Source organism: Hemicordylus capensis, chromosome 3, assembly GCF_027244095.1.
Source record: "Hemicordylus capensis ecotype Gifberg chromosome 3, rHemCap1.1.pri, whole genome shotgun sequence".
Lineage (NCBI taxonomy): Eukaryota > Metazoa > Chordata > Lepidosauria > Squamata > Cordylidae > Hemicordylus > Hemicordylus capensis.
Window position 1 is genome coordinate 2,368,275 of NC_069659.1, and position 22,299 is coordinate 2,390,573.

The 22,299-nt window shown below is 52.4% G+C and overlaps 2 protein-coding genes across 2 annotated transcripts in view; one reads left to right on the plus strand and one right to left on the minus strand.

The window, feature by feature from the left end:
* The window catches only part of STARD10 (StAR related lipid transfer domain containing 10), a 63,543-nt gene extending 48,987 nt beyond the window's left edge, over positions 1-14,556 (minus strand). The window contains exon 1 of the mRNA XM_053307867.1: positions 14,395-14,556. Within this exon, the coding sequence (XP_053163842.1) occupies positions 14,395-14,556 (162 nt within the window). The remainder of the gene's footprint in view (positions 1-14,394) is intronic.
* The window catches only part of CLPB (caseinolytic mitochondrial matrix peptidase chaperone subunit B), a 115,347-nt gene continuing 107,602 nt past the window's right edge, over positions 14,555-22,299 (plus strand). The window contains exon 1 of the mRNA XM_053307865.1: positions 14,555-14,741. Coding sequence (XP_053163840.1) covers positions 14,555-14,741 — 187 coding nt within the window. The remainder of the gene's footprint in view (positions 14,742-22,299) is intronic.

Genomic DNA, 22,299 nt, shown 5'->3' on the forward strand with positions numbered 1-22,299 from the left:
GATCCAGACTGTTATGCAGTAGCACTACTCAGGAGTCACTCTCAAGGACTACTTCATTTCCATGGGACTTCCATCAAACATATTATTCCAGCATAGTTTAGTGGTTAGAGTGTTGGACTAGGAAGACCTGAGTTCAAATTCCCATTCAACCATGAAACGCACTGTGTGATTCTGGGCCATAATCACATAACGGTTTGGGCCCGGGATGCCTGAGGGACCACTTGCTCCCAAGGGTTACTGCCCGCTTGACGAGGTCATCTGAGGGGGCTCTGCTCTGGGTGCCGACAATGAGGGAGGCTTGGTTGTCATGCACACGGGACAGGGCCTTCTCTGTGGCTGCCCCCAGACTCTGGAATGCTCTCTTGGTGGCTATTTGCTCCTCGGTCTCCATCACAGCTTTTAGATAAGAGTGTAAAATCTTGGCTTTTTGCCCAGGCATTTATTTGATTCTCTGCTGCTGCTCTTTGTACTCTGTATTGCTTTTATGCTTTTGTTTTAAATTTTTAATTAGATTTGTTTAATATTTTTCACTTAATATTTTAATTGTGTCTTTTTTACCATCTTGTGTTTAAATTTTTGCTGTAAACCGCCTTGGGATTGTTTTAATGAAAGGCGGTATATAAATTTAACAATAAATAAATAAAATATCTCTCAGCCTAACCTACCTCACACGGTTGTTGTGAGGATAAACATAACCATGTACACCACTCTGAGCTCCTCGGAGGAAGAGCGGGATAGAGATGTTAAATAAACAAAACAAAGTGAATAAAACACAATTGAGTCAGGATGCCAGCCACTCATCGGTCTCTCTTTGCCACGAGTGCTGTCAGAAGGGACGGGGCCATCGCTTAGGGGAAGAGCCCCTGCTTTGCACACAGAAGATCCCAGGCTCAGCCCGTCTCCCGGTAGGGCTGGGGAAAAGCTCCTGCCTGAGAGCTGCTGCAGTCAGGGCAGACCATCCCGAGCTAGATGGGCCCAGGGTCTGACTCCAGAGAAGGCAGCTTCCTATGTCCCTGTGCTGGAAACACCACATCATTCCATGGTCCGTGTGCGGTCCTGAAGAGAGAGGTCCTTTACTGTGTCCTGGCTATGAGAAGTGGATTTCGCCCTTCTGATCTCCTTGCTGGATTGGCACAGTCATACGGAAGAAGGTGGACCCCTCTCCCGTTCCTAATAGTCCAGAAAATAACTACCCCTCTTCCCCAATTCAAAACCATCCCTTTCAGGATAAGGCGGTCTTCTGAAAATCTAAAGTATGATACACGTAAGAAAGGGAAATGGTCTTTTGGTAGCAAGCATGAATTGTCCCCTTGGCTGAGTAGGGTCCACCCTGGTTTGCATTTGAATGGGAGACTACACGCCTGAGTAAAAGATTCCCCTCAGGGGATGATGGGGCTGCTTTGGGAAGAGCATCTGCCTGCTTGTGTGCAGAAGGTCCCAAGTTCCCTCCCTGGCAGCATCTCCAAGATGGGGCTGAGAGAGACTCCTGCCTGCAACCTTGGAGAAGCTGCTGCCAGTCTGTGAAGACAATACTGAGCTAGATAGACCAGTGATCTGACTCAGTATATGGCAGCTGCCTATGTTCCTGTAGCAGCTGAATTACTTAGAAGCACTCTAAAGAGGGTGCACCCAAAAAGTTGCCATAGCTGCGCTTTAAACTGAGGGAAAGCACCCCCTGGGCCACTAACCCTACTCAAGGGGTTCTCACATGGTGGTCCCCAGCTTTTTTTGGACTACAATTCTCATCCTTTTGGCCACTGTGACTAGGGATGATGGGAACTGTAGTCCAAAAACATCTGAGGACCACAAGAGAGCCAGCGTGGTGTAGTGGTTAGAGTGCTGGACTAGGACCGGGGAGACCCGAGTTCAAATCCCCATTCAGCCATTAAACTAGCTGGGTGACTCTGGGCCAGTCACTTCTCTCTCAGCCTAACCTACTTCACAGGGTTGTTGTGAAAGAGAAACTCAAGTATACCGCTCTGGGTTCCATGGAGGAAGAGCGGGCTATAAATGTAGTAATAATAATAATAATAATAATAATAATAATAATTTGAGAACCTCTGGCCTACCCTATCCAGGCGGCTGTTTCTGACTCATAGCCAGCCCCATACTGGTGTGGGGCCTATACCAATAATGTGATGGGGGGCACAGACTGAAGAATCACGTGGGTGCCCACCGAGATCCCTCTCTGGTGACAGGGAGGGGCAATGCATGACTGCTATGGTTTAAAAATAGGAGATTTAAGGGCCCACCCTACACCTTCACATGGTGCAAGCAGAGCCCCACCCTCAAAAAGGAGACATACATTGATAGTTGTACACAGAGTATGTTGTCAGGCAGGAGTTTCCAGGAGGAGCTTCCTGAAGGAGCCCCAGGGGGTGCTCTGAGCCCTCCTTCCCCGCCCCCCCCCACGCTACAGCCGCTCTCTTTGTGCCCCATCTTGATCACCAACTTGAAGCTGATTCATCCTCAACAGTGTGTCTGCTGAAGAAGGGGAGGGAGGAGGATGAAGACTTTGCTCCTGATTGGCTAGCTATATGCTGAAGCTCAGCATGCCCCTCCCCTCAGCCTGACTGACAGGCTTCAGAAAATTAGCTCTGAAAATTTCCCATTGAAATAGGACAGGATACCCCATAAATTTCAATTAGACTGCTTAAGAGTAACTTACTCTGAATGTGAGTCAGTGGCTGTAGCAGCCTCTCTCCCTAACTTACGAACACTTAAATTTGTGGGTTTTTAAAATATGTATGTGTGTACACACACACTTAAGTGTTACAGTTATGAGACAAGCTACTCCAATCTGGCTTACATCCAGATTAAGTTGCACATAAGCAGTTTTACTGAAATGCAGTGGGAGTACTCATGAGTAACTTAGTCTGAACGTGAGCCAGTGACTGGAGTAGCCCACACATTTAAATTTGTGTGTGTGTGCAGGTGGGCATGTGTGTGTGTGTGTGTGTGTGTGTGTGTGTATACACATACACACACACACACTCACACACAATGAGCTGAAGGTTTGTGATAGAGGAGTACACTTGCTTTAGAAGGCTGGGAACCCCCGTTTTAAAATATCCACTAGAAAGAGGAAGAGATAATGAAATGCTTTGTGCTGCTACATCTCAAGACTGAATGGAAATACATATGACCCTTATAGTCCCCAGTTGAACATTTTAACCTCCGTTTCGCTTGGGTTGCTGGCAAATAAGTGAAGGCTTGAAAGGTTTGCTTGCAAGACCTTAGCTCTTAGCAACCCTTTGCAAGACCTTAGCTCTCAGCAACCCTTGCAGCTCAGATCTGGCAAGATTTCATTTAATTAAGTTGCAAAGGAGCCGTGCCTCAATCTGTCAACTCTGGAAACATGCTCTTAATTAGCTTGCTGCGAAGGTCTCCCAGGGTCACATAAGTTGCCACTTCCACGTCCGTATTAGGGAATGCCAGGATGCAGACTGCCTTCTAGTCTTCATGTCGGGACTCAGCAACCATTGTCTGAAAGCCGAGCGGGTGATTAAACATTAACTAAGACGCCGAGTCTCGTATCCCATAGGTGTCACTTAATACCAAGAGGATCTATGCTCTTCTCTGTTTTCAGAGCTGATTTCCTGCCAAACCCACTAAGGTTTACAGAGATCATGCTCTGCAGCGTATCAAGAATATGCCGACAGAGCAATCTCTGGGGTGGGGTTAGAAATGGGAATGCAGTGCCCACTTCTCTCGTGTGTTGTTTTCTCTGCCCTTTCATCAAATCCTTTCGGCTCCAAAAAACCTTACCTCACCTGGGCCTGCATTCACTGCCTTTAATTAGCGGTTCTTCTCAGAGGCATATGCAGCTGCCACGCAGACAGATGTCAGGCTGTTGGCTCAGCTGGTCTACTTTGATTGGCAACAGGTCTGCAGGGTTGAGGGCAGACCGAAATAGGTCTTTGTGTAGCATGGCCATTCATTTCGCTGGAGATGTCAAGCACTGAGCCCGAGACCTTCCATATGCAAAGCATGTGTTTCCCCACTCAGCAATTGCCCACTCCCCATCTCTAAGACCACCCTCTGACTGCAAGTTGAATTGCTAAAAACCCTTCACCCGAATCCCCATTCTCTGACCACAATAAACCTGAGAAAACCAGGATATATAACTTAAAATTGTTTGCTAAATGATATAAACGTCACATGCTTTGTTTAATCACAGCTTGAAGCTAAACACCAGGCTGTTCAGAACTCTGTACATTCTGAGCAAGGGATCTGCTGCGAGGGTGTCTGAAAAAGCCCAAGACCTCAGCTGTCTAGTGACTCAGGTTTAGCAAAGTTGATCTTAATTAGTTTGCAGACAAGTTAAGATCTTGAAATGCCATTGTCCAAGAGGAAGAGGCAGAGAGTTCTGAGATATCCTCCGATGAAATCATATTTCCAAATGAGCTCTGGAAATCTTACAATCATTATGGACGGAGGACCGGAGTGCTTGCAGGCAAGCAGGAGGTACCAGCAGACTCAGGGTGACCTGCAGATATGTGGGTTTCACAAACACCTGAAGAAAAAAAGAACCTAAGAGAACCAACCTCCCATAACTGCCCCATGTTAGTCAATGGGGCCAAATATTTTTGAGCTCAGCCAATTAACAGGTGAGTGGAGCTAGTCAAACTGCAAGGAGTGGGAAAGGCAGAAGGCTCCCTCCAGAGACAGTGGCTGCTTCTGCGGGAGAAAGCTGTCTGATAATTTCCACAGGAGGAAATGCTGAAACTCTGTGGCTTTGGAGAAAGAGAGCTGGTCTTGTGAGCGCAAGCATGAATTGTCCCCTTTGCCAAGAAGGGTCTGCCCTGGTTTGCACTGAATGGGAGACTACATGTGTGAGCACTGGAAGAGATTCCCCTGAAGGGATGAAGAGCCCCTGCCTGCTTGCATGCAGAAGGCTCCCAGTCCCCTCCCTGGCAGCATCTCCAAGAGAGGGCTGAGAGAGACTCCTGCCTGCAGCCTTGGAGAAGCCGCTGCCAGTCTGGGTAGACAAGACTGAACTAGATGGACTGAGGGTCTGACTCAGTAAAAGGCAGCTTCCTATTCCAGGCAACCCTGTTCTGACAAGCCCTCAGAACAGAGAGGATCCTGCCACATGAGAGAGCCAAGCCCCATTGAGAGACCACACAGAGGCCCAGCTCAGTGTAAAGCAGCTTCCTATGGGGATGGAGCCATAACTCAGCGGTGGGGCCCCTGCTTTGCATGGAGGAGGTCCCAGGTTCAGATCCTGGCAGCATTTCCAGGGAGGGCTTAGAGTCTGGGACATAACCGTATTTGTCTGAGACCTTGGAGAGCTGCTGCTGCCAGTCTGTGTTGTCATTACTGACATAGATGGACCAAAGGTCTGACTCAGTATAAGGCAGCTTCCTAATTTTCTATCTGCAGCCCACCATTTCCCCCCATGATGGGCCATTCCATTACTAAAGCCTCTACCTTCCATCTCAAGTGGTACAGTCCAGGCACTGGTTTTACCACCTCATCTGCACCTGTTTCTCCCACCCCACCCAGAGCTGCGCTACCTGCAGGCTGGCCATTCATCAGGTAGTCAGTCCACACAGCTTTACCTGATGAATGACCAAAACATGAGAACAGCCCTGCTGGATCAGGCCCAAGGAGGCCCATCTAGTCCAGCATCCTGTTCCACACAGAGGCCCACCAGATGCCACTGGGAAGCCCACAGGCAAGAGCTGAGGCAGCACAGCTCTCAATGTTGCGGCAGGGAGGGAGGGAGATGGGAGAAGCAGGTGCAATCAGGAAGCAGAGGCAGCTGCACCTCATTTGGCACTCCCTGAGCTCATTAGGCGCCGTAGGTGATAGCAACATAGGAAGCTGCCATATACCGAGTCAGACCATTGGTCTATCTAGCTCAGCATTGCCTACGCAGACTGGCAGCGGCTTCTCCAAAGAGACTCCAAAGAGTCTATCTCAGCCCTATCTTGGAGATGCCCGGAAGGAATCCTGGAACCTTTTGCAGCCAGCAAGCAGGCAGGTGCTCTTCTCAGAGCAGCCCCATCCCCAAAGGGGAATATCTTTATGGTGCTCACACACGTAACTGCTAAAATTATAATGCCCTTATACAAAACTATGGTGCGGCCACACTTGGAGTACTGTGTACAATTCTGGTCACCACATCTTAAAAAGGACATTGTTGAACTGGGAAAGGAGCAGAAGAGGGCAACCAAGATGATCAGGGGCCTGGAGCACCTTTCTTATGAGGCAAGACTACAACACCTGGGGCTTTTTCATTTAGAAAAAAGACTACTGCGGGGAGGCATGATAGAGAGCTATGAAATCATGTGTGGTGTGGAGAAAGTGGAGAGAGAGAAATTCTTCTCCCTCTCCCATAACACTAGAACCAGGGGTCACCCCGAGAAATTGATTGCCAGGAAATGTAGGACCAGCAAACGGAAGTACTTTTTCACACAACGCATAATCAACTTGTGGAATTCTCTGCCACAAGATGTGGTGACAGCCAACATCCTGGATGGCTTTAAGAGGGGTTTGGATAACCATGGAGGAGAGGTCTATCAATGGCTACTAGTCGGAGGGCTGTGGGCCACCTCCAGCCTCGGGGGCGGGGTGCCTCTGGGTACCAATTGCAGGGGAGTGACAGCAGGAGAGAGGACATGCCCTCCACTCCTTCCTGTGGCTTCCAGCGGCATCTGGTGGGCCACTGTGCGAAACGGGATGCTGGACTAGATGGGCCTCCTTGGGCCTGATCCAGCAGGGCTGTTCTTCTGTTCTTATTCAAATGCAAACCAGGGCAGACCCTGCTTAGCAAAGGGGACCAGCCATGCTTGCTTCTACCAAACCAGCTCTCCTCTCTGATGGTGTACCTTCCCCCCTGGAATTAGCCCTGCAGCCCCTGAATACTTCCGGTCTGTCTCCCAGGCACACAGACACAATCCTGCCAGAGAGGAAATTCAAAAGAAGAGTCCTGTGGAGTCAGATCTTTGCTGAGCTGGTGAAGCATTCAGGCCTCCGAAGAAGCTGCAATGATCTCCTTCCCTCTTCCTAACTAGTACGATTTTTTGCAAAAGCTACCTTGCCGAGGTGTGAATTCTGTGCCAGGGTAGAGCACCACCCGCCAAGGAGAGAGTGAAAGAAGCTTCTCATTTACTCCACAAAAGAGCTAGAAAGCTGCTGCTCCCCCGTGGTGAGTGGGAGGCTTTGGAAGTGTAAACGCCATCGCAAAAAAGAAGAAGCTGTCAGCTCTGCACAATGGAATGGAAGCTTCTGCTGCTAAAAAAAGGACCTGCGCGAGGAGATCTGTTTCCCCCCCCACCAGCCCAAGAGTGCCAAGGAATCGCGGGCAGCAGTGGTGGCGTCCCTCACATGGTTTTCTAGCAGGGCTCCAGTGCCTTTTGAAGCCATGCTAGCGGCAGGCAAGATCGCAGCAGGTGAAGTGTCGCCTCCCCTTTAACCTGGGCAAGCACTACTAGGAAAGCCGAACCTGTTGAATGACCTGCCTGCCTGTCCTGGTTCTGTGAAGGGGACAGTCACACACAAAAGGAGGGGCTCTTAGTCCTTCTGCACAGAGAACGCTTCACGAGTCCTGGGTGGGGAGGATGCCACGAGAACCTCAGGGCAGCCTTGTTGGAACAGACCAAAGGCCCCATCCCGTCCAGCATCCCATTTCCCAGGGCCTTATCCGATGCCTCACAGCCAACCTATTGCTACTCTCTGGGCAAGGCGGACTGAAGTTCTTGGCGTGGGGGCCTTGTTAGGCGGCAGAGGTGCCATACCAAGACGAGGGCAGCTCTTCTCCAAGGGGCCATCACGAACCCCAATTCACAAGACGACGACACTGGAGCAAAACCCGTGTTCCCAACAGTGGCGGGCACACGGAACCAGCAGGGGCCGGTTCAATGGTGGTGGGGGGGCATCTGCCTTTAAGGGCAGGGGAGGATGCACTCCACCACCCACACCCCGCCCATGCTGCGTTTCCCCCGCTGGTGCTCGGTCTCCTAAAAGTCGCTCGGTCTCCTAAAAGTCCGTCTGGGCAGCAGCATAACTCCCTGCCGCCCTGTTGCCCCCCCCCCCCCCGTGAGCGCTGGCAGGGGAAATGCGGCGGGGGGGGAGTGCATCCTCCCCCCACCCTTAAAGGCAGACACCCCCTGCAGACAAACCTTCAAACCGGCCAATGCTTGAACCTGTTCGGAGGCCTGTAAAAGGGCCTCCAAACAAGTCCATGCACATCCCTAGCTCACAATGCAATATGCCAGCTTTTGAGTTACAGAGAACCCATCCTTCAAATGTCACTTTAATCCTCCTAATTTAATTCTAGAATGACTACAATCCATCTCCCCGGACTCTCCAAATACATCAGCTACTGAGTAATAAATACCACCATATTTGTCTTCAGGGTTCTTCAGGCAGTATCTCAACTAAATTCTAGCCGAATGGTGTTTGCAAAAGCGAACATGTATGTTCTCCTAATATAAATGTGGCCACTATTCTGCATAATGGCTGCTGTCAGATTTAGGGATCTGGAGAGAAAGATGTAGAAGTATTTCACTGGGCCAGCTGATACTGAATATTATTATAATAAAGAGGAGAGCTGGTCTTGTGGTAGCAAGCATGACTTGGCCCCTTTGCTAAGCAGAGTTAGCTCAATATTGTCTACACCAGGGATCCTCAGCACTGGGTCCCCAGATGTTACTGGACTTCAACTCCCATAATCCCCAACCAAAGGCTACTGGGCTGGGGATTATGGGAGTTGACGTCCAATAACACCTGGGGACCCAACACTGAGAATCCTCGGTCTACACTGACTGGCAGAGGCTCTCCAGGGCTTCAGGCAGGATTTCCCCCCTCGGCCCTACCTGGAGATGCTGCCAGGGACTGAACCTGGGACCTTCAGAATGCAAGCAGATGCTCTACCACGGAGCTAGGGCCCCAGTGAATATGTAGTCCCCTGCTAACTGAGCAAAGAGGCACCTTTTTAAAGTGGCAATTCTCTTTATTGAGCAGGGAGGGAGCAAGGGGCCCTCCCCACCTCCAGCTTCCAGCAGCTGGTGTCTGGCTTGCGTTTCTTTTTCAGATTGTGAGCCCTTTGGGGACCGGGAGCCATCCTCCCTCTCTCTCTTTCTCTAAGGTCACTAATCCCATGTGTGTCCGCTCTCTGGAGAGCTTGTGAGCGAGCTGCCGGCAGGGGGAGAGGAAAGCGGCGGTGGGTGGCAGACAGGCGGGAAACAGAACAGCGGCGGAGGGTACAGCAGCAGCAGCAGCGGCGGTGGTGGTGGGGGGGAACGGCAGTGGCGGGCAGGGAGCATTAAACCAGCATGAACAGGATACAGAAGCTAGGCCTGAAAGCTCGTGTGGTCTGGTGGTGTGGAAGCTAGTGTGGTTAAAATGTCAGACCTTTAACCTTTAAGAGCAGTATAGAACTATTCACAGTAGCAGAAGACCTGGACCCAAGAGACCCGTGTTCACAGAGTGACCTCGGCCCGCCTTTCTCTCCCAGCCTAACCTACCGATCTGGGGTGTTGTGGAAACAGGAGGGGAGAAAGGGACAGTGTTAGCTGTGAGGAAAGGTGGGATACATACGTGGCAGTCCACGTTATTGTGGCTGGGGATGATGGGAGTTGTAGTCCAACAACATCCGGGGACCCCGCTGGGGAACCCCTGCCTCAAGCAGTACTACTGAGTCTACCGAGGTTCCAAAGCACACAGCTAGAAGCCCGTCTCTGCTGCTCCACAGAGCAAGCATCCTGAAGCAAAGCTCTGGATAGACCACAGCGGAGATCAAGCAACAGTTATGATTTTAAACTAGTTTTATCTTTGCTTCAATGAGTTATTTGTCTTTCTATCTGTTTTTCTGTCTGTGAACCTCCTAGAGCCATCTGGGTGAGACAGCATAAAAATCTAATTAATTAATTAAATTAAGAAGAAGTGGAACGGCCAAGAGCAGGAAGAGTTTCTTTCTGTGGGAGGCACACTTCTCCCTTCCTTTACTCCTACTGCATTACTGCCTTGAGCAAGAAACATACTCCACCCCTACTTTACTGTTTGCACATGAGAGGAGAGCTAGTCTGGTGGTAGCAAGCATGACTTGTCTCCTTAAGCTAAGCAGGGTCTGCCCCGGTTGCAAATGAAAGGGAGACTAGAAGTGTGAGCACTGTGTAATATATTCCCCTTAGGGGATAATGGGGCCTCTCTGGGAAGAGCATCTACAGGTTCCCAGTTCCCTCCCTGGCAGCATCTCCAAGAGAGGGCTGAGGGAGATTCCTGCCTGCAGCCTTGGAGAAGCCACTGCCTGTCTGTGAAGACAAGACTGAGCTAGATGGACCAAGGGTCTGACTCAGTATGTGGCAGCTTCCGATGTTCCGCAGGCACTTCTGTGGAGTGTAGACTACAGCTCTGTCTCTGCTTTGAGCCCAGACCAAGCGGTGGCCGGCTGGAGGCTCTCTGGCTCTTGTCGGAGAACCGCTGGGTTGCTGTTCTGCACCTCCCTTCTATTTCCATGTGGCTCATGCAGGAGAACTTCCCCGTCAACTGTGCACTTAATTCCCAGCCATGTGTCAGCTCTCTCTGTCTTCGACTCTGCCCCCTTCATGCTACTCGTCTTCTTCCCAAGAGCAGAGCACGGCTTGTCGGGTCAGGTGCCGATCGTGGGCAACAGGCACAGAAAAGCCACCATAATCTCCTTCCTGGACAGGGGAGCCAGCTTTTATGACTGGTTGCCTTTTTCATGGGCAATCTTTCCCAGAAAGGGCAGCAGCGAGAAGAGCAGGGAGAACTCTGGGCATCCCTGATCTGCCAGTGCTCTCCCTTCCCTGCCCTAAATAGATGAGCTAATAATGGACTGGGACAAATATGTTACCATCTCCTCGTGCAGATATACCACTGGAGGCAATATGGAAGCCGTTTCCCTTAAATAAGCCACTGAATTTTGGGAACAAATCTATCAACTGAATGCTGGGGGGCAGGGGGTGAGGATTGCACCCACGGACCCTGCCCCCTCCCACCTTCTGCAGCCAAGAGCAGAGTCTGTGCGCCCAGGCTTTGTTCAGAGGTTCCGCTGAAGAGGTGCAGGGTGAGGCCAGAGACGTGAGCCTGACCCCTCTCCATGCAGTCACTGAATGCAGATACATCATCTGAACAGAGCTCATGTTGACCTCCAAGGTCTGGAAAGTTTCACTGGTTGGTTTCTGCGCATCAAGCGCCTGTTAAGCAAAGGAACAGGCCAAGGTTTGTTTTTCTGGTCATTTGGCAGCCCTGGCAGAGTCACTTGGTCTGTGACGCCCTTCTTCAGGGGAGAACTACAGTTCAGAATCTTTTTTAGATCCATAACAAATGAATATATTCCCTGCACCAAGTAATGCTTCCAGCCATCAGTCTGTACAGGAGGAAGAAAAGGGGCCCCGATCTCTACTGCTTAAAAGCCGAGGTTCTCAGTCAAGCCTAGATCCGGTGTCCCCTGTAACAGCGATCCCCAGATGTTGTTGACTACAACTCCCAGCATCCTCAGCTGCAATTGCCTTTGGCTGGGATGATGGGAGTTGCAGTCAACATCTGGGAATTCCTGTGAGAGGGAACACTGCTTGGATCCCCAGATGCTGTTGGACTACAACTCCCATCATCCCCAGGCACAATGGGCAAAGGCTGTGGGAGTTCTGGTCCAACAACATCGAGGGACCCAAGCTTAGAGAAAGACCCACAGAAGCAAAACTGGCCTTCGGCAGCAACGTGCCCTGAAACCTGAATGGGAACAGAGACATCGCTTCGGCAGCCTCAGAAGACTGATCACCCTCCTTCCCTCCCTTGATGAGGTTAAGTGAAGAGGAGCCCTGCTGAGGGGCGCACAGGGCTGGGGGAAAGAAAGGGCCGCCAGGAAGGAGATGCAGCTTCACTTGAATTTTACAGGAAAACTTTGGCTCAGTTCACACAACCATTTTCCGTTCATGATGGTTACAGTTTGATGTCTGGGGGTTGGGGTCTTGTGAATGCCGGGATAAGCCCACCCTCTGGGCTCCTTTGTGTAACAGAGGGAGGTTCTCGAACAGTTTCCCCTCTACAGCACCATAGGAACATAGGAAGCTGCCTTCTACCGAGTCAGACCTTTGGTCCATCTGCATTGTCTGCACAGACTGGCAGCGGCTTCTCCAAGGTCGCAGGCAGGAGTCTCTCTCAGCCCTATCTTGGAGATGCTGCCAGGCAGAGAACTTGGAACCTTTTGCCTGCAAGCAAGCAGGCAGGTGCTCTTCCCAGAGCAGCCCTACCCCCTCAGGGGAATATCTTCCAGTGCTCACACATGTAGTCTCCCATTCAAATGGAAACCAGGATGGACCCTGCTTAGCAAAGGGGGCCATGCATGCTTGCTACCACAAGACCAATATTTCTCTTTTCTGCACCATCGTTACAAGTACGGGAGCTGTTACCTCTTTTTCTCATTGGGAAGCCCTTTTAAAAAAATTATTTATTGGTGGCTGGCCTTTAGTTTATCACTTACTCTATTAAACCTTTAACATACATTTAGACTGGCTTGCTCCATTACTTAGAGTGAAGGGCTACAGGCGAGGGGAACTCCTGGTTTGAATCTTGAGCTCATGAGGTGACACAGCCCCCTAAGCTGCCATATGGGGATAATATTGCTGGCCTCCCCAACAGGGTTGTTGTTCTTCTAAGGATCGCTTAGACAGTGAATGTGATGTTCTTCTCAAAAATAAACCAAAAAACCCTCTCAAAAAATAAAAGCATGCAAGTGCTAAGAATTACCTTAATGCAATATCTAGTACACTTTGTTGCATTTGGATAGAGGAGACCCAGACAGAAATCCCCGCTTAGTTCCCAAGCTCACTAGGTGGTCTTGGGCAAGAGTGAGATATCCCCTTTCCCCATGACATGACCTGTCTCACAGGGTTATTGTGATGATTAAAGAAAAAAGGAACTTAAAGTACTTTGCACAGTGAAAAATGCTTACAAGATCATGGATAATAATTCTTCGGATTCAGGATGCATCACATTCATTACCCGCTGTCATCTTTATAACAACCCCGCATTAACTATATTGCAGGGGGATGGAAAGAGGAGAGCTGGTCTTGTGGTAGCCAGCACGAATTGTCCCCTTTGCTAAGCAGGGTTCACCCTGGCTTGCTTTTGAATGGGAGACTACACATGAACACTGTAAGATATTCCCCTTGGGGGGAATGGGGATGGGGCCGCTCTAAGAAGAGGGCCTGCCTGCTTCCATGCAGAAGGTCCCAAGTTCCCTCCCTGGCAGCATCTCCAAAAGAGGGCTGAGAGAGACTCCTGCCTGCAACCTTGGAGAAGCCGCTGCCAGCCTGTGTAGACAATACTGAGCGAGACAGACCAAGGGTCTGACTCTGCAGAAGGCAGCTTCCTCTGTTCCTGTGAGAAAAAGAGAGAGAAGAGCTTGAGAGTTGATGTAGGATTGTAGCCAACAGACTCAGGACTTCCTCACTTTGAGCCCCGCCTTTGCCAAGAACTCACTACGTGGCCTTTGGCAAGCCACTCCCTCTCAGCTTCTGCTGAAATTTAGGGATATTATTGCACAGGGCCATGCTGAGTTCTGGACACTGGAAAGAGCCATGCAAATGCAACGTAACAAGTTTGAGTTTGTGTCAGAGGAGAGATTCGGACCAACAACTTCCTGGTTTACAACACAGCCTCTTTGCAACAATGCTGCACAAGCTCTCCTTAATCAGTGATATGTGTGAGCTTATTATTATAGGATCAGGCAGCTTCAGAATCCAAATACACAAGTGAATTGAATAAACAGACTTAAAAACAACAACAACAACAACAACAACAGTGAGCTCAGGGAGAGAAATGCATACTCCGTGTAGGCACAGGGACATACTCAGCTTTCCTAGCAGTCTCCCTCAGTTTCGATCCAACAAAGAGTTCTGTGAAGCCTGAAAGGCAACATGCTCCTCTGCCAAGCTGGTCCATTTTGAGCTCTACTTCAACCGTGCTTTGTCTCTCCCACCCTCTGCAGGTTGTCCAGCCACCTCCCTCCTTGCAGAGGGAAGTGGTTAAGGCTGTGGGCTCTTTTGCAAGTGACAATTGTCTGACTAGATTTCTAATGAAATGCAACGATCGGAGATTTGTATGCAAACTTTTTGACCGTGTCAACAAAGCCACGGGCGAAGCTGACCTTTCTATTCCCGTAAAGAAAGGAGGCGGACACTTCGCCCCCATGTGTGCAACAGCCCCAGAGCCGCTGTTCCGGGGAGACTAACCTGAGGCGCTCCAGCAACTGCTGGACTACAACACCCATTATCCTTAGCCATTGAGGGTGGGGGGCGATGGGAGTTGCAGTTCATCCACATCTGGGGACCCAGGTTTGAGGGCGCCTTAGCTTAGCCCACTCTCTCCCAGGCAGCTCTGCTGCGCGGAGCCGTCGGCGGGGCTCGCCTGCTCCCTTACCTTGATTTTGTGCAGCGGCCTCTCGGCCTCCAGCATCTGGATCCACACCACGACCCCCGACTTGCTGTACGTGAGGCTCCAGTTGTCTTCGGAGTTGCACTCCGTTCGGAAATGGTCGAAGTCTCGGTCGTCCGGGATCTGGACGCTCTCCCGGCTGGACATGGCGGCCGTCGAGGGGGAGGCGGCGGCGGAAGCGCAGCCAAGAGCGTCACGGTGCAGGGACCGAGACGCCGCCGAGGGGAGAAGCGCCCAGAGCAGAGCCCCCGCTGCTGCCCTCGCCGCGGAGAGGGGGGCCGGCCACCCACCCGGCAGGCGCCTTGCTGCTCGGCCACGCAGGATCCGCGGAGGTGAGGAAAGAAGCCGCCGCCGGGTCTGGCGCTGCGGTGAGGATGGCAGAAGAAGCCGATCCCGTCTGGAGGCGGCCGCGGCAGCAGGTGGGGGGCCGGCGACAACTTCGCCACGCGCAGCAGCCTCCTGCTCCTCCTCCTCCCCCTTGTCGGGACGGAAGCCCAGCCGGGCAGCTGTTTCCTTCTGCTCCCCCCGGGGGGCAAGAGAGGTCGGCCTCCCGCTCGCCCCTTCGGCGAAGCAACGCAGCAGCAGCAGCAGCAGCTCGCGATCTCCCTGCGCGAGCGAAGCAAGAGGGGCGCGTCTCCCGCAGCCGCCGCGGAGCGCGTCCTTCTTGGGGTGGCTGCCCACGCGCTGCTGCCGCTGCCGCCCGACGGTGTGTCGTGTCTGGCCACCAGCCGCGCCGCTGCTGCTGCTGCTGCCGCTGCCACCCAGGTGAGTCACTGGCGGCGGCCCCGGAGGAGACAGGTGGCGGGTGGGCGGGGCGCCCTCCTCCCGCGATTGGCTGGTGCCGCTGCCGGCGCGCCCCTCCCTCCGCCCCCCCGGCCCCCCCGGCCCCCCCGCCTGCCTGACGGTGGTGGCAGCAGCAGAGGAGCCGCTGCCTGCTGGGGCCCAACTTCGTCCGAGGAGAAAGTTTCCTCCTTCCCGGGGTGGAGAGGGGAGGCCCTCGCAGCACGCAGGCCCCCCCTGCCCGCCCGGGGAGGCCCCCCCGGCCCACCGCCGCTGGACGCAGCGAGAATTCAACCACGCAAGCCCTACGCGCTCGCCAGGGAGGAGGAGGAGGAGGCCCCCCTGCCGCCCGGAGCCGCCTCCTCCATCCCCGCGTGCAGCAGTAGCGGCGCCGCCGCCGGCTCAGGAGGGCTGCTCGGGCAATGCGCGCCGCCGGGGCTGCTGCTGCCTGCTGGGGTCCTTTCCTTGCAGGATGGGGCCAGGAAGGCAGGGAAGCCGGCGGCAGGCGAGCTGCAGCCACAGACAGACACGGGCCTCCCCGGGCGCTGGAGGAGGCTTCTGCTGGGTCCTACCTTCTCGGGCGAGGGGGGGGAGCGGCCTGGGCTTCGGGGCGGGGGGGCGCTCAGGGTTCCTTCTCCCCTCTGCTGGGCCACGTTCCAACGCGCTCCCCATGGACACGGCCGCGCTTCCAGGGCCTGCCACAGACAGACAGGGTGGCGTCGTGCATTCACCCCACCCAGGGGCCGCCCGAGAACTGGGTGGGTGGGTGCGTGTTCTTCTCTCCTGGCTGACGGCGTTCAGGAATGTTCTGTAGGCATCTTCTGCAGCCCCGTTTGCTCCTGTCTCTCCCGCCCCAGCGTTAGCGAGAGCCGCGCTGCCTGCAGGCTGGCCATTCGTCAGGTAGAGCTGCGCAGTTAGCCTGTAGGCAGCGCGGCTCTCGTTAAAGCGGGGCTGGGGCCCGGAGAGGAGCAAAGGGAGCTCGGGGAAGCAGAAGCAGCGCCAGGGCCTCCTTTGGCGCCCCACACTTCAGGGCCAGCGACTCCTGGGTCAGTCTGGTCTGGCATGTAGCAGAATGAGGCAGGCAGGCAGGCGGCTTGTTTTTAATCAACTCCCTGCAGAGTTTTTGCTTTTCAGTATGGAAAAGAGGTGGCTCAGCTGAGACCTGATCAAGGTGTACACAGTTCTGCATGGAGCAGGGAGGGACATTTTTCTCCCTCTCTCACCACACTGGGACCAGGGGTCACCCCCTGAAACTGAAGGTCGGGAGATTGAGGACCCAGAAAAGGAAGCACTTTTTCACACAGCACATAATCAACCTAGGGAATTCTCTGCCCTGAGATGTGGTGATGGCTTTAAAGGGGCCTTGGATACATTCATGGAGGACAGGCCTATCAATGGCTCCTAGTCACCCCCAGCCTCAGAGGCAAGATGCTGCTCAGTTCCAGTTGCAGGGGAGCAAGGAGAGGGGCCTGCCCTCCGCTCTTGCCTGGGGGCTTCTCAGAGGCACCATCTGGGGGGCCACTGTGGGAAACAGGAGGCTGGACTAGAGGGGCCTCCTTGGGCCTGATCCGGCAGGGCTCTTCTTACGAGAGAAAAGCAGCACGACAGGCAAAAAACTGGCCAGCACTCCCCCCCCCACCATGTGCTAACTTTCCTTCTGCAGGGAGCTTACTTTTTAAAAGTATGTAGCAGCCTCCACAGTGGCTTCCCCTCCCTGCAGCCTGAAGTGGCCACCATCCTTCCCACCACATCAGCCCTCTGCCATCTCCTGCTATTTATTTGTTTGACTGATTGATTGATATACCACGCTTCCAAAGGTGACTCAGGGCGGTTGACATTAAAATAAAAAACAATTACAATCAACTGACAATCGAAATCAAAAACCAGTTAAAAGCAAATGACAATTACAACTGAACAGGGGTGTAGCAAGGTTGGGGTGGGGGGCCCAGAGACAAGATTTTAAAATGGGCCCCCCCTCACTGAAGCTCAGCTCATGAAGTAAAGAAATCTTAAATGAGGCTGAATAGTGGTCACAAAATGCTGTGTGTGTGTGTGTGTGTATATGTATATATGTGTGTGTGTGTGTGTGTGTGTGTATATATATATATATATATATATATATATATATATATATAAATAACACCTATGTGCCACAATAGAACATCATCCTAAATTATTTTTTAAAAGGTTTGGTAAATTGTGGACGATGCAAGTCATTGAATGGTACTAGAGAAAGACCTGCTGTTCTGGTAGCTCCAGCTCTTAACACTCACATCAATTCCAGAGGACGAATACAACTGAAGGAAGCCCCCGGGCGGGTGCGCGGCTGGGGGAGCCAGTCATGTGACGTCTCAGGGGGGGCCCAAGGCAGTGGGCCCCCAGACAACTGTCTCCCCCTGCCCTATTATAGTTACGCCCGTGCAACTGAAACTAGGTAACACTAAATATCCTTAAAAGCCAGGCTAAAAAGATGGGTCTTAGGAACATAGGAAACTGGGAAATATTGGAATATCTTGTAGTGCTCATACATCAAGTCTCCCATTCAGATGCAAGCAGGGAAGACCCTGCTTAGCTATGGGGACAAGTCATGCTTGCTACCACAAGACCAGCTCTCCTCTCCTCGAGAAGAACGGGGGCTCTCAAGCTGAGGCCTCCAGATGTTGCTGGACTACAATGCCCATCATTGCCTGTGGGCCAAAGAGGCCAAATAACAGGAGTTGTGCCCAGCCACAGTGGCCAAAGGCTGATGAAGAGAACTGGAGTCCCAACAACATTGGGGACCCAACCAAGCTTGAGAACCCTTGCCCTCTGTCTGCCCTGCGGAGGTGAAGGAGGGTGCTGGACTAGAAGGGCCTCCTTGGGGGGCCTGACCCAGCAGGGCTGCTCTTATGAGCGTCGCCATTTTTCAAGCAGGGGTCACTTGGGCAGGAGACCTTCCCGGTGAGAGCCCTTTCCCACAGGGCTGACGGCCACAGCGTGCTGCGCTTTTCTCAGTGCTTGGAGGAGGGCCCTTTAAGAGAGATGTTGCCCTCTCTTAAGTGTTCCGCTGGAAAGGGTGACCGTTCCCAGCACTCTGGGCATGCCTGCCTTCCAAGATGGCGCCAGGAGGGCTCCCTTCAAGGAGCACAGCCAGCCACCCGCTTGTGCTGGGCAAAACGGTTGCCTCCCGATGGTGCTGCCACCAGGGGATTGCGCAGAGGAGGCAGCTGCAGCCAAAGGTTCACACCGGCCAGACAATCAGCCAGGGAGCTGCACTTGAGGCTGGTGGGAGCCGACATGGGCCCCGGGGCCTTGCCATGAAGACCGTTGCTCTAGCTTGTCTCAGTGACCTGGCCCCACACTGCAACATACAAGACATTTTGTCTCCCTTTCCCCCAGAAAAAAAATAGGAGAGGAGAGGTGGCCTGGAGAGGAGAGCTGGTCTGGTGGGAGCAAGCATGACTTGTCCCCATAGCTAAGCAGGGTCTGCCCTGGTTGGATATGGATGGGAGACTAGAAGTGTGAGCACTGCAAGAGATTCCCCCCTCAGGGAATGAAGCCACTCTGGGAAGAGCAGAAGGTTTCAAGTTCCCTCCCTGGCTTCTCCAAGATAGGACAAGATTTTTAAAAAAAAAAAAAAAAATAGGACAAGAATTTTTTTATTGAACCAACAGACTACCAAAGCATACAGTACGATCTCCAAGATAGGGCTGAGAGAGATTCCTGCCTGCAACCTTGGAGAAGCCGCTGCCAGTCTGTGAAGACAATACTGAGCTACATAGACCAATGGTCTGACTCAGTATATGGCAGCTTCCTATGTTCTCCCTGACTGCAACAGGTTAAGAAGAAGAAGGCGGCTGCTGCTGCTGCTGCTGCTGCTGCCGCCGCCGCCGCCGCCTCTCTAGGACGGATAAAGGCACAGCTGGAGGAATATGTGGGGGACAGATCTGTGCGCTTTACCAGGACAGCCCAGCCAGACAGCTGAAAGCAGGGATCTTCTGCTCAAGACAGGCGCTCTGTCCCCAATGCCGGGCAAGAGAGAGGAGGTTTTTCTTCCTTATCCAGATCCTCCAGAAGAGCCTTAATCCCGGCTTTGCTCCTGGCACCTGAAACCCACATGCAGCCAAAAGATAAAAGTGATGAGTCCGTCTCTCACACACACACACACACACACACACTCAAAGCTACTGAAGACATATTCTGCTGCCTGGATGCTGAACTCAGCAATCTGCCTCTTCAGCAAAAACAGAGCTTAGCAAGTGGCTCACACATTACAAAGGAGGAGACAAGGCAGAGCATCTCAGAACATGGAGCCCTGAGCTGAAAGCACACCATGACATGATGTCTCCTGCAAGTCTAGAAGCGGAGAGAACACACAGGCGCCTAGAAATCAACTCCACGCTATAATGACAAGGGCCAGGTCCCTGGGCAATTTGCCGTCACCAACCAGCACTCTGCCTCCCTCCCCCCACCAACCATTCCACATTCAGAGCCAGTTCAATAAATTACTCCTCCCACTACAATTTCACATGTATTTACTGTGTGCTCAATTAGGCTCATAAATAGTCACTTGCCTGGCAATTATACATTATTTTGAGCTCAAGCATTGCAGAAATGCAGCCAAGAAATGGGGGAGGGGGGGGAGCCCAGGAATATTCTGCAGATTTGAAAATACGATTCCCCCCACCCCACCCGATGAAGCATCCTTCTGCTGAATTCAAGCATTGGTTTATGCGGCCTACTCTGGCCGGCAGCAGCACCCCAAGGCCTCAAGCAGAGCTCTCCCCCCCCCCCCCCGCCAGTGCTCACTACCTGATCCTTTTAACTGGAGGCACAGGCGGGTATTGATCTATTTCATTGTGAATCCGTTTTACTTTTCAAAGAGCAGCAGCAGCAGCAACAGAGGCTACACTAAAAACAATTCAAAATATCGCCCTGTGCACAAACCGTGGCGTGAAGGCAAAGCAGCAGCAGTAGCAGCAGAAGCAAAGACTCCACCTGGGAGGGCCTTTGTGGGTGGGAGCTCTGCCCCTGAACTGGGGCCCCACCCTTGCTGCCAAGCCTTCATGACTGAGAGCGGTGGGGAGGCAGCCTGTTAATTCCCCGCCATTCTTTTGTGGACTTCGAGGTGATGGTATCCACAGAGTCCCCAAGTGGTTTCTTATCCAGGCTGGCACTCACCTTCGCTTCAGCAAAGTGGGTCCCTTATGTGCATTCAGATCACAGCCTGGTTCCCAGCCCTTGAGTCCCCAGATACTGGACTACAACTCCCATCATCCCAAGCCACGATAGCTTTTGGGGATGATGGGGATTGTAGTCCCAGGGACCCAAACTGGGGAGCCCCTGGACTAGATGAACTGAATGCTGTTTTCTCCCCTCCATCTCCCTTCCGTCCTTCTGTCCCCTCCCCACACCTGTAGACTCCTTGGGGTATGAGGCTGTCTCTGAAATAACTCCATACAGCACCTGTTTTTTCACACAACGCATCATCCACTTGTGGAATTCTCTGCCACAAGATGTGGTGACAGCCAACAACCTGGATGGCTTTAAGAAGGGTTTGGATAACTTCATGGAGGAGGAGAGGTCTATCAACGGCTACTAGTCGGAGGGCCTGCCCTCAACTCCTGCCTGTAGGCTTCCAGTAGCATCTGGTGGGCCACTGTGCAAAACAGGGTGCTGGACTAGATGGCCACCTTGGGCAGGATCCAGCAGGGCTGTTCTGATGTTCTTATCATACGCATTGATGATGGCATCATATAAATTATAAAAATTAGGTGCTGGATAAAATGCAGTGTAGAAGTAATGGCATCTGTGTCTAGAATTTTTTGCAATCCACATTAGGTAGATTAAACAGAGTCAGGACAGGAGTCTTATTCAGACATTATGCATCTGTACACAAGTATATATATTTTTGCGGGGATGCTTGTTCCTACACTCCCTTTAAAAGTGAGCTTGGCCCCGCTAAATGCAGAGTGTAGACAAGAAGTGTACTGGGTTGTGTACTGCCCCCCATGGACTTTTTTTTATGGGGCAGGATATAAATGTACTCAGTAAATAAATACTACTATACCTGCATTCAACATAACAGGTGAGTAACTGGATGTGCATCTGGATCTGTGAAATATGTATTTTTAAAAAGCTTCTGAGCATGAACAGTAGGCATTTCCCAGCAGGCATAGCTGCATGTAATGTTGCAATGCAAATTCCCCAAAGGCTCAGAATGTGAGGCTCGTGGGTGGAGCCTAAAAGCCCCTGTCAAAACAGGGGCGGGGCGCATTGGGGGGGGTGTTTTTTAAAAGCCTTCCTCTTATTTGTTCTTCATTGCAGAATGACTACCCTCTCCACCATGTATTTTAAAACAGGTTTCACCTGCCCCCTGTCACTCTCCCCCACTCTAAGAAAGGCCACAAAAGTGGGGTAGGTTGAGCAGAGGAGGCGCTCTTCCCCCAGGACTTCTGGGCAGATGTCCAGCACCTCCTCCACACCCCCTGGGGGCCAGCCGCAAACCCTCTTTAGTCTGTGCCTGAGCCTGGCCTCTGCTTTAAAGACAGAGCGGGGAGTGGGGAGAGAAATATGTGGGATGGGAATAGCTGAAGGTGCACGTTGAGATGTTTCTGCTGGTGCGTATTAGCATAAGTATACCTGTTCTATATCCTGACGGTCTTGTGAGTTCAGTTGCTGTTTGTGCCCTCTGTGTGTGTGTGTGTGTGTGTGTGTTTGTGTAGGGATGGTGCTTAACCTGCAGCAGGGAGGGGGCTCCAAAGGCCTTCAGGTCCAGGCTCCACAATGACCTCGCTGCACCTCCGGGGGGGGGGTTGAGGAGGGGGAGAGGCCGTTGGGGAAGCAGCCACCATGCCTTCTTGCTTCTGCTCCTCACCCTGAGATCCCTGAACTCCTTCCCCAGGACGGAGAGACCCAGCCTGAGCGCAGGCGGTCCAGCAGTGTCTGGAGTGCAGGGTGACCCTTCTTCGAGCAGCACCTGAAGCGGATCCTTGCTTAACTCGAGCTCTGGCCCACTTCCCCACCGCAGGGAGCTGAGCGCAGCAGCAACCCCCTCTGCTGCCCGGGCCAGTTCTGTCCCGATGCTTCCATGTTGCATCAATGCCTAGGCCCCTCCTTGGTGCAATCCAG